General features: G+C 34.7%; 1 protein-coding gene across 1 annotated transcript; it reads left to right on the plus strand.

The window, feature by feature from the left end:
- The first annotated feature begins 5,074 nt into the window (after positions 1-5,074).
- Positions 5,075-13,707, plus strand: LOC127809202 (WAT1-related protein At1g68170-like). The gene is made up of 7 exons (XM_052347961.1): positions 5,075-5,453; positions 10,654-10,716; positions 11,792-11,908; positions 12,119-12,365; positions 12,506-12,664; positions 12,771-12,922; positions 13,004-13,707. The coding sequence occupies exons 1-7, from the start codon at positions 5,260-5,262 to the stop codon at positions 13,377-13,379; spliced, it is 1,308 nt and encodes a 435-aa protein (XP_052203921.1). The 5' UTR covers positions 5,075-5,259; the 3' UTR covers positions 13,380-13,707.
- Positions 13,708-14,775: the final 1,068 nt, after the last annotated feature.

Here is a 14,775-nt window from a genome sequence, read left to right on the forward strand (position 1 = left end):
ATAATATTTTATGTAATATTCTTATATTAGTGTATTGAACACTTATATTAATTAAATATATAATATAATACATTAATACTAACTGTCACATCAATTGTTATCTCAAAGCGTCCAAACTTGAAACCAAATGAGAGCGCATTGGCTTATATAATATTATTATTAACTAGTGGATAACCCATACGATGCATGGATATTGTAAAAAAAAATAAATCGTTAAAGCGAAAATTATATAATTTAGTAGTTACAATAAATAAAAATTATAATAAAAAAGTAAAAATTAAATAAAATAATCATGTTACAATCATGAGAATACAACAAAAGAATTACAAATTTTAAAAGATTTCCTTATATACATTCAAGGGTAGACGAACAATAAAAAGCACATAACTCTATCCCGAAATCATGTAAAAAATAAACCTAAATTAACATGTAATACAATAAGTAATGCGTAAAAAAATACAAAAATTACACGATAACAGGAAAAAAAAAAAAGAAAAAACAATAATCAACCTCTTTATTCTAAAATATGTATTCAAGGTAGACGTTTTTATTTTTAATTTTCACATGTATTTGTCTCGTATGTGCGTACCACACGAACCCTTAAGGCCTAATTTTTCCTAGTTGCATTCATATCACTCACTTGACATAATAGTGGTGCTATGTTATATCAGAAGACCAAACTGGATAAAAAAAAATGGTTAAAATTTACTAAATCAAAATAAAAAATAAGAGAAAATTTAAAAAGAAGAATTGAGAAAGGAGAAGAGAGGAAATGGAAGTGTTGAACGGGAATGAAGAGGAAGAAGAGACAAATATTTTTTTTCTTTTATTAATTTTTCTTCTTTCAAATTCTCTAATTTCTCTCAATTTATCAAATCACATGTCACCATTAAGTTTCCCTTTTTTTTCCACGCTTTGTCACACAATCTGAATCTTACTTAACATAATTTTCAAAACACAAATTTAATTTGTATTTAATTTCCCCAAGTCCAACATATAGCACATCTTTGGAGTAGACCAATGGGAAAAAGGAGAATTAAATAAATGACAATAAACAATTAAGTTGAAAAATAAAATTATGACATTTAAAATTATAAAAAATAATTTTAAATTAATTAAATTGTATGTAAAATAAAAATAATTTAAATAATCAATTAATTATATAAATAATAATAATCAAATTTTCAAAATTGATTATCCATACATGACTTTATATATTTCTCCTAATAATTAATTATCATATTTAAGATAGGTCAAATTTTGAAAGAAGTAAAAACAAAAAAGTTAAAAAATAAAATTATAACATTTAAGTTATATTTAAAATTATAGAAAAATAAATTTAAATTAATTAAACTATATATAAAATAAAGATAATTTAAATAATCAATTAATTATATAAATGGTAATAGTCAAATTTTCAAAATTAATTATCCATAACTTTACATGTTTCTCCTACAATCAATTATCACATTTAAGACAGATCAAATTTTAAGAAAGTAATAAAAAATATAAAGTTAAAAAGTAAATTATAATAATAAAATTATATATAAAATTATAATATTTAAAAATATAAAAAATAATTTAAATTAATTAAACTATATATAAAATAAGAATAATTTAAATAATCAATTAATTATATAAATAATAATAATCAAATTTTCAAAATTGATTATCCATATATGACTTTACATATTTCTCCTGACAATTAATTACCACATTTAAGACAGATCAAATTTTTAAGAAAATAACAAAAAAAAATAAAGTTAAAAAATAAAATTATAATATTTAAGTTATATATAAAATTATAACATTTAAAATTATAAGAAAATAAATTTAAATTAATTAAACTATATAAAATAAAGATAATTTAAATAAATAATTAATTATATAAATAATAATAATCAAATTTTTAAAATTAATTATACATACATGACTTTACATATTTCTCCTAGCAATCAATTACCATATTTAAGACATGTCACATTTTTAAAAAAACAACAAATAAAAATAAAGTTAAAAAATAAAATTCTAACATTTAAGTTATATATAAAATTATAACATTTAAAATTATAAAAAATAAATTTAAAATAATTAAACTATATATAAAATAAAAATAATTTAAATAATTAATTAATTATATAAATAATAATAATCAAAATTTTAAAATTAATTATCCATACATGACTTTACATATTCCCTCTAGCAATCAATTATCACATTTAAGACATGTCACATTTTTAAGAAAGTAATAAAAAAAATAAAGTTAAAAAATGAAATTATAACATTTAAGTTATATATAAAATTATAACATTTAAAATTATAAAAAAATAAATTTAAATTAATTAAACTATATATATAATTAAATTAAAATAAAAAATTTACTTGGCAGTCGGTATTCAACGGTATTACTTGATATCTCAAGAGTTCTCCCGATTTAAAAAAATCTCATTTTTCTATAATTTATTTCAATTAAAATTTTATGTTAATATTTAAAAATTAATAATATGAATTAAATTTTGTCTCTTCATATATCAGGATACTTACACATTCTCAAAATACTATTTAACAATAAAAAAATATATTTACGTGTTCCAAGAACTACACGATTTTCACAAATTTAGACTTAATTAATGACTTATAAAAATTCCATTTCGGGTAAGCAAAAAAAATTAAAAAATATAATAAAATATCTAAATAGTAACTGAAAATGGGCGGGAAAAATTTTGACGGCTATTTTGTTATAATATATATATAGATATCTTTGGCAAAGCAAATTGGTATTGTGATGTTAGATTGGCCTTGAGATAATACTAATTGTGCTGAATTCCACGCGTGCATTTTTGGCACCCACTAACGCCGTTAAGGATTTGCACTTTTCTTGCCATTGCTTGGTGCTCTTTTCTACATTTGTCAGCTTGAAAGTATCCGTGACCCCTTTCTCGGAATGGATTTTTACCATTCAATTGTAACATTTTCTTACCATATTCTTATAAGAATAATATTATTGGTATATTTTTATGTATATTTTAGGTTACACAAAGGTGTATCAATGACAAAAATATCTCTCATGAGGCACATAGAAGCGAGGGGTATTTTGATCATAATATCCCTTTGTATAGTTCAAGATGTACAAAAATAATGTACATCTAGCATGATTCTTCCTATAATGATGTGTTATTTGTGTTTTTCGTGAAAATAATATTAATAAAAGTAATATTTAGTTATCAATAGTATTATTATTCTTTTTTAATACTAAAACATGTAAAATTTTTGTATTATAATCTTGATTAATATTTTTATTATATTTAATAAAACCATATACTAATAGTTAAACTATTGTTCAGCCTTTATTCGATCGCTGAATTGTAAATTTTTTTCGTTCTCAATCAATACCTAGTCGAATTCTCATAACAAATAATTGTTCAAATCTAATCCAAATTTACAATAAGTAAGTTATGAATCTATAGGGCTTAGACATGTTTTAAAGAAGAATTCAATTTTGATTATTTTGGCTCAACATGTCACATATTTTCTCCTTACCTTTGTGAGGGAGCTTTATAATTGACTTTGGTTTGAAATTGGGAGTGACTCTTTTTGGAGTGCAAGAAGTCATTCACAATTTGGTTTCTTAGGTAGTGAGAAATTTCAATTCAATTTTGGTTTCATGTGAAGTTGTGCTTAATTTGAGATTTTTTCTTTTTTGGTTATAATTAGGTAATTGACGAAAATCTTTCGAGAAAATCGCAATCAAGTTTTTATATGATAGATCCATATATTGCAATTTTCTTGGCAAGTTTTCATAGTCCATTTGTTTTTTTACCCATTTTAGATTGATTGTTCTAAATTTCTTTACTAACTCAAATGTCGATTTGAGTTTTTTTATTTTTATTTTATTTTGTAGTGTAAGGTTACAAGAGGTCAATAGTTGATTGTTGCGAGGGCATTTGGAGCTAAACTTTTTATATATCAATGAATGGTCCTTTATATATCTTTCATTTCGCAATGAACCAATCATAAAATGATAAATGACCTTCTTCGCAAAATGTCACATAGATGTTATTATCTCTTTGTCTATTAGGAGAGTTGTCTTTTGGCAATTTAAGAATTGCGGTTAGAGTATCGCCGAAAGCCACACCCAAAAATCACAACAAAAAATCTCAACAAGATCAACCAAATCAAATTATACAAACTCTGATCTTTTAAAAAAAATAAAAATTAATATACCTATTTGCTCATTCTATAAATATTAAATACTAATTTGATGGTCGAAATCCATTCGGAGCAACAATGCCCAACACATGTTATTATCTATATATTTGATATTTTATTAAAATGGTATTAATTTCTCAAAGAGAATGGATCATGGTTTGAAAGGGAGAGTTGTAGAAGGCACTTCTACTACTACCGCTTCCTTTGGTGAGAGACTTCAAGGGTTAGCTCACTCCCCACTAGCTATAATAAAGATTATTATTTATAATATTTAAATAATTACTATCCGAAAATATTAATTCATTATTATCACATTAATTATTATTTATTAATGTTCATACTAAGTAAATTAATGTCCACGTGGCATTCGCACGTTTTCTCCCTGTTGGCAGGTGCTTCCCTTCCGTATCTCTATAGTCAAATCGTTAACGTATATTATATCATAATAATGTAATAATTTGACTATTAATGTAGCGGCTTCTATAGAGAGAGAGAGAGTAGTGGCAGTGGCGTCAGCTGTAAAAGTGTAAAGAGTGGAGGGGCACGTGTCAACCAATGAGGATACACGTCGGAGCGAGCCAAACGTAGGCGGTGACGTGGTGCCGCCTCTCCCTGGCTTTTCCTCAGGTTTGGCGTGACCACTCGGCTGTAACAATTTTAAGAACATTCGACACAAAAGTATAATATGTTAAATAAAATATAAATTTATATATAGTGAGTGTCGACGTGGCATTTTTAATTTTTATTTTTGCATTTGTTGGTTTTCTCTTTCTCCTCTCTCTCTCTCTCTGTCTCTGTGGAGTCTTTAATGACAGTATAAATACCGCACCGCCAACTCTGTCTTTTCAATCCACGAAACTCTCTACCTGCAATTTCTCTCTCTAAAGACTCGCTCTCTCTCTCTCTCTATACGTATATATATATACTGATTGACGTTCACTATATATAGACATCTGGGGTTCATATTCTGATTTGGACTGTATTCAATCGATCAATTACAGAGGCAAGCGAGAAGACGCATCTTGTGCATCTCTTCTTGCTTGTTCTAGAATGAGGAAGATATGGAACACTATACACGGGCTGCGCCCGGCGATGTTGATGGTAGTCGTTCAGGCCACATTTGCCGGAGTCAACGTCTTCTACAAGCTCGCTGCCAACGACGGCATGAGCCTCAGGGTTCTGGTTGCCTACCGCTTTCTCTTCGCTGCCGCCTTCATCGTTCCCATTGCCATCATCGTCGAAAGGTCTTTTCATTTCGTTCTTCATATTTATATATATATATATATGTATTGTTGGGAAAATCGGGCAATTTTCCCCAAAATTAAAAGCACCAAAAAAATACCCGACAAAAAACTATTGAATATAAACATAAACAGAACACCAGAAAATTAACGAGGTTCGACCAATATGGCCTACGTCCTCGGACACCACCAAATCTTCACTAATATCAAAGAGAGAAAATACAAAGTGTGTAAGAGAAATACACACACAAATGAGGGGGTACAAGTGCAATAAATGCAAACTTGTTGGGATGCTTGAAGGGATACATAACACAAAGGGGAGGTGCTTAAATAATGCAAATATGGCCCTCCCTCCCACTGCCCAACCGATGTGGGACTTGGGAGGAGCCAAAAATCCAACAAATCTCCACCTTGGCGAATCTCCCAAATCCTAACCAAAGTCCTCAACAATCTCTTCAAAGAATCAATCAACAGTAGGTGTCTTCAAATGCGCTAGGAAGCGCTAACTTCAAATACTAAGGATATAAATCAAGTCCAAACAGTGTTGGAACTTGATTGCTGTCACAACCTTCATCATATCAGCAGGATTTTCAGCAGTTGGGATCTTCTGAATCTGTATCTCTCCTTCTTCTAGAATTTCCCGTACAAAATGATATCTTACGTCGATGTGCTTCGTCCTTGCATGATAAACTTGGTTCTTTGCTAAATGAATAGCACTCTGACTGTCACAATGTACCTTGATGTACTTCTGACCAATTCCCAATTCATCAAGCAACCCATAAAGCCAAATAGCCTCCTTCATAGCCTCTGTAACTGCCATGTACTCCGCTTCTGTGGTAGACAGAGCAACTGTAGACTGTAAGGTAGACTTCCAACTGACCGGTGCCTTTACTAATGTGAACACATAACCAGTCGTAGATCGACGTTTATCCATATCACCAGCATAGTCGGAATCACAATAACCAACTATGCAATTATCCATTTTCTCATCCTGCTCAAATACTAAGCCAACATCTACGGTGTTCAGAATATACTGTAGAATCCATTTCACAGCTTGCCAATGTTCCTTTCCAGGATCATGCATATACCTGCTCACAACTCCAACTGCCTGTGAAATATCGGGCCTTGTACACACCATAGCATACATCAAGCTACCAACAACTTTTGCATACGGAACCTTTGACATATACTCCTGTTCCGCAGCACTCTTCGGAGATAAAGATGCACTTAGTTTGAAATGAGGAGCTAACGGGGTACTCACAGGTTTTGACTTTTCATTCGTGCCGAAACGTTGTAGTACTTTCTTCAGATATGTTCTCTGAGTCAAACAAAGCCTTCCTCTTTTCTTGTCTCTGATTATCTCCATGCCGAGAATCTTCTTGGCTTCACCTAAATCTTTCATTTCGAACTCCTTATTCAACTGAGTCTTCAGTTTTTCAATTTCTCCACTATTCTTTGAAGCTATCAGCATATCATCAACATATAGGAGAAGATAAATAAAAGATCCATCTTGTAGCTTACGTAAATACACACAGTGATCATATTTGCTTTTTGTGTACCTCTGCCCCAACATAAACTTGTCAAATCGCTTGTACCACTGTCTCGGAGATTGCTTCAATCCGTACAACGATTTGTTTAGTTTGCAAACCCAATTTTCTTTATCAGCAACTCTGAATCCTTCTGGCTGAGTCATATAGATTTCCTCTTCCAAGTCACCGTGTAGAAACGCAGTTTTCACATCCATCTGAACTAGTTCCAAATTCAATTGCACTACCAAGGCCAACAAAATTCTAATGGAAGAATGTTTCACAACTGGAGAAAACACTTCATTATAATCAATACCTTCCGTCTGAGCGTAGCCTTTAGCCACCAACCTTGCCTTGTAGCGAACATCATTCTTGTCAGGAAATCCATCTTTCTTTGCATATACCCATTTGCATCCAATTGCCTTCTTTCCCTTCGGTAAGCTGGCTAGCCTCCATGTCTCATTCTTCTTAAGGGACTGCATTTCTTCATTCATAGCTTTCCTCCACTTTTCATTTTCTGAACTTTGGACAGCTTCATTGTAAGTGGCAGGAACTTCATCATTTACAATTGGAGATGCATAGGCCACCAAATCGACAAATCGAGCAGGCTTTCGAATCTCTCGTCGTGGCCTTCTTGTTGCTATTGATTCTTGTTGCTGTGGAGGTTCTTGGGTTGAAACCTCTTCTTCATCTGACGACTCCTCTGCCACAGGAGTGTCTCCACCTGATTTGATACTTACTGCTGGGTCAATTCTTCTTTCAAACTCCACCTGTTTTGGAGTATTCTCCACCTGTTGTGGAGCATCATCAAACTGTTGCACAACTTCATTTGTTACTTTTTCCAACATGGCAAATTCATCAAAAGTAACATCCCTACTAAAGATTATCTTCTTCGATTCCGGACACCAGAGTCGATAGCCCTTTATTCCAAAAGTGATCCCCATGAACAAAGCTTTCTTTGCTCTTGGATCCAACTTGGATTCCTTAACATGATAGTATACAGTGGAACCAAAAACATGTAAGGAATTATAATCATTAGCAGGTTTTCCAGACCATACCTCAAAAGGTGTTTTTTCACAAATAGCAGTTGATGGCAATCGATTAATGAGATGACTAGCATAAGTCACAGCCTCAGCCCAAAATTGTCTGCCCAACCCAGCATTGGACAACATACACCGAACTTTCTCCAGCAACGTTCGGTTCATGCGTTCTGCCACCCCATTCTGTTGTGGTGTATCTCTAACTGTAAAGTGTCGAACAATACCTTCATCTTGACAGACCTTATCAAATGGATCATTTCTATACTCACCACCATTATCTGTTCTGAGTCGTTTGATCCTTCTGCCAGTCTGAGTTTCCACCATATTTTTCCATTTAAGGAAACATCCCAACACTTCATCCTTTTTCTTCAAAGAATACACCCATACTCTTCGGGAATAATCATCAACAAAGGTTACATAATAGTGTTTACCTCCCATAGATGCTGTCTTGGATGGTCCCCACACATCTGAGTGAACATAATCCAGAATACCCTTAGTATCATGGATTGCAGTGCCAAACTTCACTCTCGTCTGCTTCCCTTTGATACAGTGCTCACAGAAGTCTAATTTGCAGGTCTTGACGCCTTCCAATAATCCTTGCTTGGCTAAAATTCGCAAAGATTTTTCACCTGCATGTCCCAAACGCATATGCCACAGTTTGGTTACTTCTGTATCCCTGTCATCATCTGAAGCTATTGCTGCTGTTGTCCCAATAACTGCATTACCCTGATAGTAATACAAGTTATTTTTCTTTCGTATACCTTTCAATATTACAAGTGCGCCAGAGAACACCTTCATAACTCCATTTTCTGCAGTTACCTTCAATCCCTTGGACTCCAATGTTCCCACAGAAATGAGATTCTTTGTCAAACTCGGCACATATCTTACATCTGTCAGTATTCTGGTTGATTCATCATGATTCCTCAAATGGATTGTGCCAACTCCGGTTATTTCACAAGGTGTGTCGTTTGTTGTGTAGACAACTCCTCCATCAAGTTCTTGAAAGTCAAAGAACCAATCCCGATTGGGACACATATGGTGGCTGCAACCCGAATCCAAAAGCCAAGCTCCAGAATAGCTTGTTGAAGACGTAAGAACTAATGAAAGGTCTGAATCCTCATCATTAACTTCAGCAATATTTGAGACGGCTTTCCCTTTGTCAGATTTGCCCTTAGCTTTTAACTTTGGGCAGTCCTTCTTCCAGTGGCCTTTCTCCCGACAAAAGGCACATTCATCTTTGTTCGGTCTGGGTTTCGAACTAGACCTCCCTCTCCTTCCTTTCTTCTGGCTTTGCAAACGGCCTCTTACAATCAATGCTTCTGCTGCGTCATGCGTTGTTTCCTTTTTATCTTTCTTTCTCAACTCATAACTATACAAAGCAGCACAAACTTCACTAAGAGATACCTGAACCTTCCCGTGAAGTAGAGTCGTCTCAAGAAATTCAAACTCCTCGGGAAGGGATCCCAACAGCATTAAAGCCAAATCCTCATCTTTGAACGTTTCATCTAAATTCATCAAATCAGCTACCAACTGATTAAAGGTAGTGATATGATCATTTATCGTGGTACCAGGAACATAAGTAAAGCGGAACAATCTCTTTTTCATGTAGAGCTTATTCTGACCGCTTTTCTTCAAAAATTTCTCCTCCAGTGCCTTCCATAGTATACCGGCAGAATTTTCCTTCGAGAATGCATACTTCTGCTCTCTGGACAGGCATGATCGAATTGTACCACACGCCAATCGATTGATGGTCTTCCAATCTTTTTCTTCAACATCTTCTGGTTTCTTTTCTTCAATGGCGATGTCTAGACCTTGCTGGAAAAGAGCGTCTAGAACCTCGCATTGCCACATGCCGAAATGACCCGAGCCATCAAACACCTCCACTGCAATTCTTGTATTCGCCAGATTCCTCGCCCAAGTGGACGAAGAAGAAGCTCCCAATGTGGATTGTTCTGAACTCTTTTCGCCTGCCATCTCTGCCATCTTCTATATTCAATAGTTATCAAAGCGGAACAATCCAAGAAAATCTTTTCTGATGTGGAAGATCAGACACAGCTGCAACCACAGAGCATACTAAGAAAAACTTGGCCAAACAAGGATCTTTTCTGATGTGGAAGATCAGACTCAACTGCAACCACAGAGCATACTAAGAACCTTGAGCTCTGATACCAATTGTTGGGAAAATCGGGCAATTTTCCCCAAAATTAAAAGCACCAAAAAAATACCCGACAAAAAACTATTGAATATAAACATAAACAGAACACCAGAAAATTAACGAGGTTCGACCAATATGGCCTACGTCCTCGGACACCACCAAATCTTCACTAATATCAAAGAGAGAAAATACAAAGTGTGTAAGAGAAATACACACACAAATGAGGGGGTACAAGTGCAATAAATGCAAACTTGTTGGGATGCTTGAAGGGATACATAACACAAAGGGGAGGTGCTTAAATAATGCAAATATGGCCCTCCCTCCCACTGCCCAACCGATGTGGGACTTGGGAGGAGCCAAAAATCCAACATGTATTACCCCTTTTCATTTCCAAATCACCACAAAATTAACAAGAAGAAGAGAAGAAGAAGAAGATGAGGATTTGAATTGATTTTTGACAAGGGTTTGCTGTACTTTTACAGAAGAAGAAGGCCAAAGCTCACGTGGAAGCTAGCGGGGCAGGCGTTTCTAGTTGGATTACTGGTGTAAGCAATCCGGCCATTAATGCTTTCTTGCTATATATATGTATGAGCTTGTATGTATATGTATATATATATATATATTTGTGTTTTTTGAGTTTTACAGTCGACGAAGCAACGCCACAGAAGCAGAAGAAGCTTCAATGAATTGAATGAGTTTGAATGCCACCTCCAATATTAGCCATATATATCTTGCCTTATTCGTTCGCTTTACGTGACACTTGCTGTTTTCTAGGCTCTGTAATTGGCAGCCTGCAGCTCGCCCCATGATATATACATACATATATATATATATATATATGTATATATAGCTTGATTGATGCCATGGATGGATTTCGATGTCTCTCTCATTATTATAAACTTAATTTTCTTTAAAAGCACCTCAATTATATAATTATTATTAGTTAGTCAATCCCACCTTTTTAATTAATTGAAAATTCTATTTACGTACCTATACCATGCTTTCATGAATTATTTTTCTGGTTTTGACTATCTATGGTCCCATGTCTTGGACATTATTACATTATATTTACTCATTATGAGCCAAATATTTACAATTAGTAGCTATACTAATTATGAAAAAACATAGCTCTTCAATATATTATTGATGTTTTTCTTGTAAAAATTAAATTTTATAGGCGACCGAACCTTTTACAGTCAAAATGTTAATTTCTTTTTTCAATTTACGAGACCGAAAACCAGTTCTCTCTTTATAATATATTATTTAATAATTAATATATATAATATAGAGAAACTCAAACTCAAACCTTAATAAATTAATAAACTACTTTAATGTTCAATTATTCTTGAGATTATGCCTTTGCGCGGTTTCTCACCGCTGGTATTTTTGTTTGGATCCATGCTTACATTAGTATTTATGTAAGTATATATATTTTTTTAAGTTTACATTAGACAGGAAAAAAAAAACTATAAATCTACTATCAAATCGGATTAGATTGAATTCGACAATGGATTGGTCTAGTTTTCAGTCTTCACATAAGAAGTTTCTCGATCTCTCTCGGTCGAGTCAATGGTTGCTCACCCCTAATAAAATTAGTTTGTGTATATATTTGTATTGCAGGGGTACCGCTGCTCAAAATTTATATTTGGGGAGTTTGGTGTTAACCTCTGCAACGTTTGCTTCCGCCATGACCAATTTGGTTCCTGCCATCACCTTCGTTTTGGCAATCTCTTTCGGGCACGTCTCTCTCTCTCTCTCTCTCTCTCTCTCTCTCTCTTATTTGGTTACAATAAGTGGAAGGGAATCAAATATATCTTTTTCCTAGTTTGGTTAAAACCAAGATAAAGTGATATTTAAGTTAAGAAAGAGACACATAAAAGGCAATATAAAATCAAAGATTTTTCTTTTTAGTATTATCTCCATTAATTATCGATCGTATGGGTGCAGGTTGGAGAAGCTAGGATGGGGTACAGTGGCAGGGAAGGCGAAGGTGGCGGGAACATTGATGTGCATTGGAGGGGCGATGCTGCTCACCTTCTACAAAGGCGTTGAGATCAACCTCTGGTCTACAGACCTTGACCTTCTTCACAGCCACAGCCACAATAATTCACGCCTGGGATCTGGCAATCTCAAGTTGGGAGCTATCCTCAGCGTTTGCTGCTGCTTCTCCAGCGCCATCGGATTAATTCTGCAGGTGATCGATCGTTTTGTCCACAACATTATTCTTTAATTTATATGTTATGATTTAAAAGTCGATCAGAGCACTGAATTGATCACGTTAATTAACAAGAAGAAGGGCCGGCGTTCATGTTATTGCGTGTTGGCCTGGTGCAGGCGAAGATGATACAGGGCTACCCATGTCCCTACTCGACGACGGCCATGGTTGTGACGATGGGAGCCATCCAGTCTGTTGGGTTTGCAGTGTGCATGGAGAGGGACTGGGAGCAATGGAAGTTGGGCTGGAACATCAGGCTACTCTCTGCATCTTACTCGGTCGGTATACGACGATCGACCTCACTCATCTCATCGTCAGATGACATTATTTGACCTTAAATTCCGACTCGATCGATCGAATTAATTAATTAATTAATTAATGCAGGGAATCGTGGCCTCTGGGGTCATGTTGACGTTCATGGCATGGTGCGTCCAAATGAGAGGCCCGCTCTTTGTATCAGTGTTCAACCCTCTCATGCTCGTGCTTGTGGCCATTGCTGGCTCCTTGCTTCTCGACGAGAAGCTACACTTGGGCAGGTACATATCTATAGATACATATATATTGTGGTAATTAATTAATTAATTAAAGGGGTTATATTATATTCTTCATATTAACAGCGTTCTAGGAGCGGGGGTGATAGTGTTGGGATTATACACGGTTCTGTGGGGGAAAGGCAAAGAGTTGAAGAGGATGGTCCAGCTGATGCCATCGAAGAGCTCAAGAGAATTCTCCGAAAGAATTGAGATCACCGTCACTGCTACAACTACTACTACCACCACTACTTCAGCCGATGATCATAATATTAATAATATTGACGTGGACGTGAATTCGAGCAGCAGCGGCAGCACCATTGTGATTGATCCCAACGGCATTCCTGTGGTATACTCTAACGACGCTCTGGACGCCCCAAACATCCCAACAAAGAGATTGGACAGTGGGTTAGAAGTAGAAGAAGAAGAGCATCATGAAGAAATTATTGATATCAGGACATAGAACTTTTAATCACATCCATCTCATCAGCATGAAAATACTAGCTAGCTAGTAGTGTGTACACGTGGAAAAAAAATTAATGAATGAATTAGTGTAGGGTAGGAAGCTCCTAGCTAGAGTCCGCCACCCCAATTGCCCTTAACATATGAGGGCGTTTTTGGTAATTCAAAGTTGGGGGTCACACACTCTTGGGTATTATACGTGTGCTTATTGGTTCCATTGACAGTGGTCTTCATGTCAGTTCCAGTACGTACGTACTTTTTATTCAAATGAATTTGGATGGATTTGGACTCAACTTAGATGTTTTTAATAATAATAATATATTCAAATAATAAATTTAATTAACAGTAGAATATATATTTACAAAGAAGGCCCTCAAAATTAACTAGGGTCCCCAAGCAGCTTTTATATTTCTTTTTGGGTCACTGGTGCTTGTCGCCGTTTTAGCGGGCTTAGACTCCGGCAGTATCATCCGGCCATCTTTGCCTCTCGCTAGATTACTTGTCCCCTTAGGCTCGGTTTATCCATGTGATTCTGGATGTTTGCGGCCAACGTACGGTCCCTGTTTTGAGTTTCTTCTCTTTCGTCGAGCATTCTGGGGGTCCCCTAGCAGCTAGTACCGTTTCCCCTGTTTCTCATCTGCGGCTTCTTCCAAATTTGGGCTCTATTTCACCATCCGATTGAACCCTTCCCCTTTCACCGTCTTGACCATCATGGAGGAGGGGTCTGGGCGACAGAGATGAAAAGGCTTGTTTGGGATCAGTTTCTTTTGAAGGAAGTTTCTTCTGGAGGGATGAATGGGGTGTGGCTGGTGAAGGTAGATGGCCGGCGGCATGATATTTTGGTTTAATGATGATAAACAGTGACAATGGCTTCTGCTATGCTTTCAGGGTTTCTTTGCTTGCTCTTGGTTGAAGTTCTTGTCGGGCCTCTCGTATTTTGGGTCCCTAACATATGCTTGTCTTTGTTTGTCCATTTTGTATTGTTTTCAGTGTTAGTTTTGGTCGTATGTCGGCCATTGTTATAGGCTTTAAGGCCTCCCAATCTAAAAGAAAACTATAGTTTCTTTGTTGACAAAACCTTCGTTCATTCGGTGTTTCTAAATGTTTTCTATATCCCGAAACGTTTTAAATGTTTTCCATCCCAAAACGTTAAAGAAACACCAAAAAAAACATGTTTTCAAATCATTTTTATAATTTTAGAAGTGTTTTGAAATCATTTTACAATGTCGAAAAAATATTAGAAACGTATTTTTAAATCAAAAACACATTTATATTCTATGACCAAATTAAAGAAGAAAACAATTATGTCTTGTCCGATAATCATATTAAAAATAAAAGTAACTCATGATAATATTTATTTGAATGAATAATAAAATTTATATTTATATTTGATTTAA

This window comes from Diospyros lotus, chromosome 9 (assembly GCF_014633365.1).
Source record: "Diospyros lotus cultivar Yz01 chromosome 9, ASM1463336v1, whole genome shotgun sequence".
NCBI lineage: Eukaryota > Viridiplantae > Streptophyta > Magnoliopsida > Ericales > Ebenaceae > Diospyros > Diospyros lotus.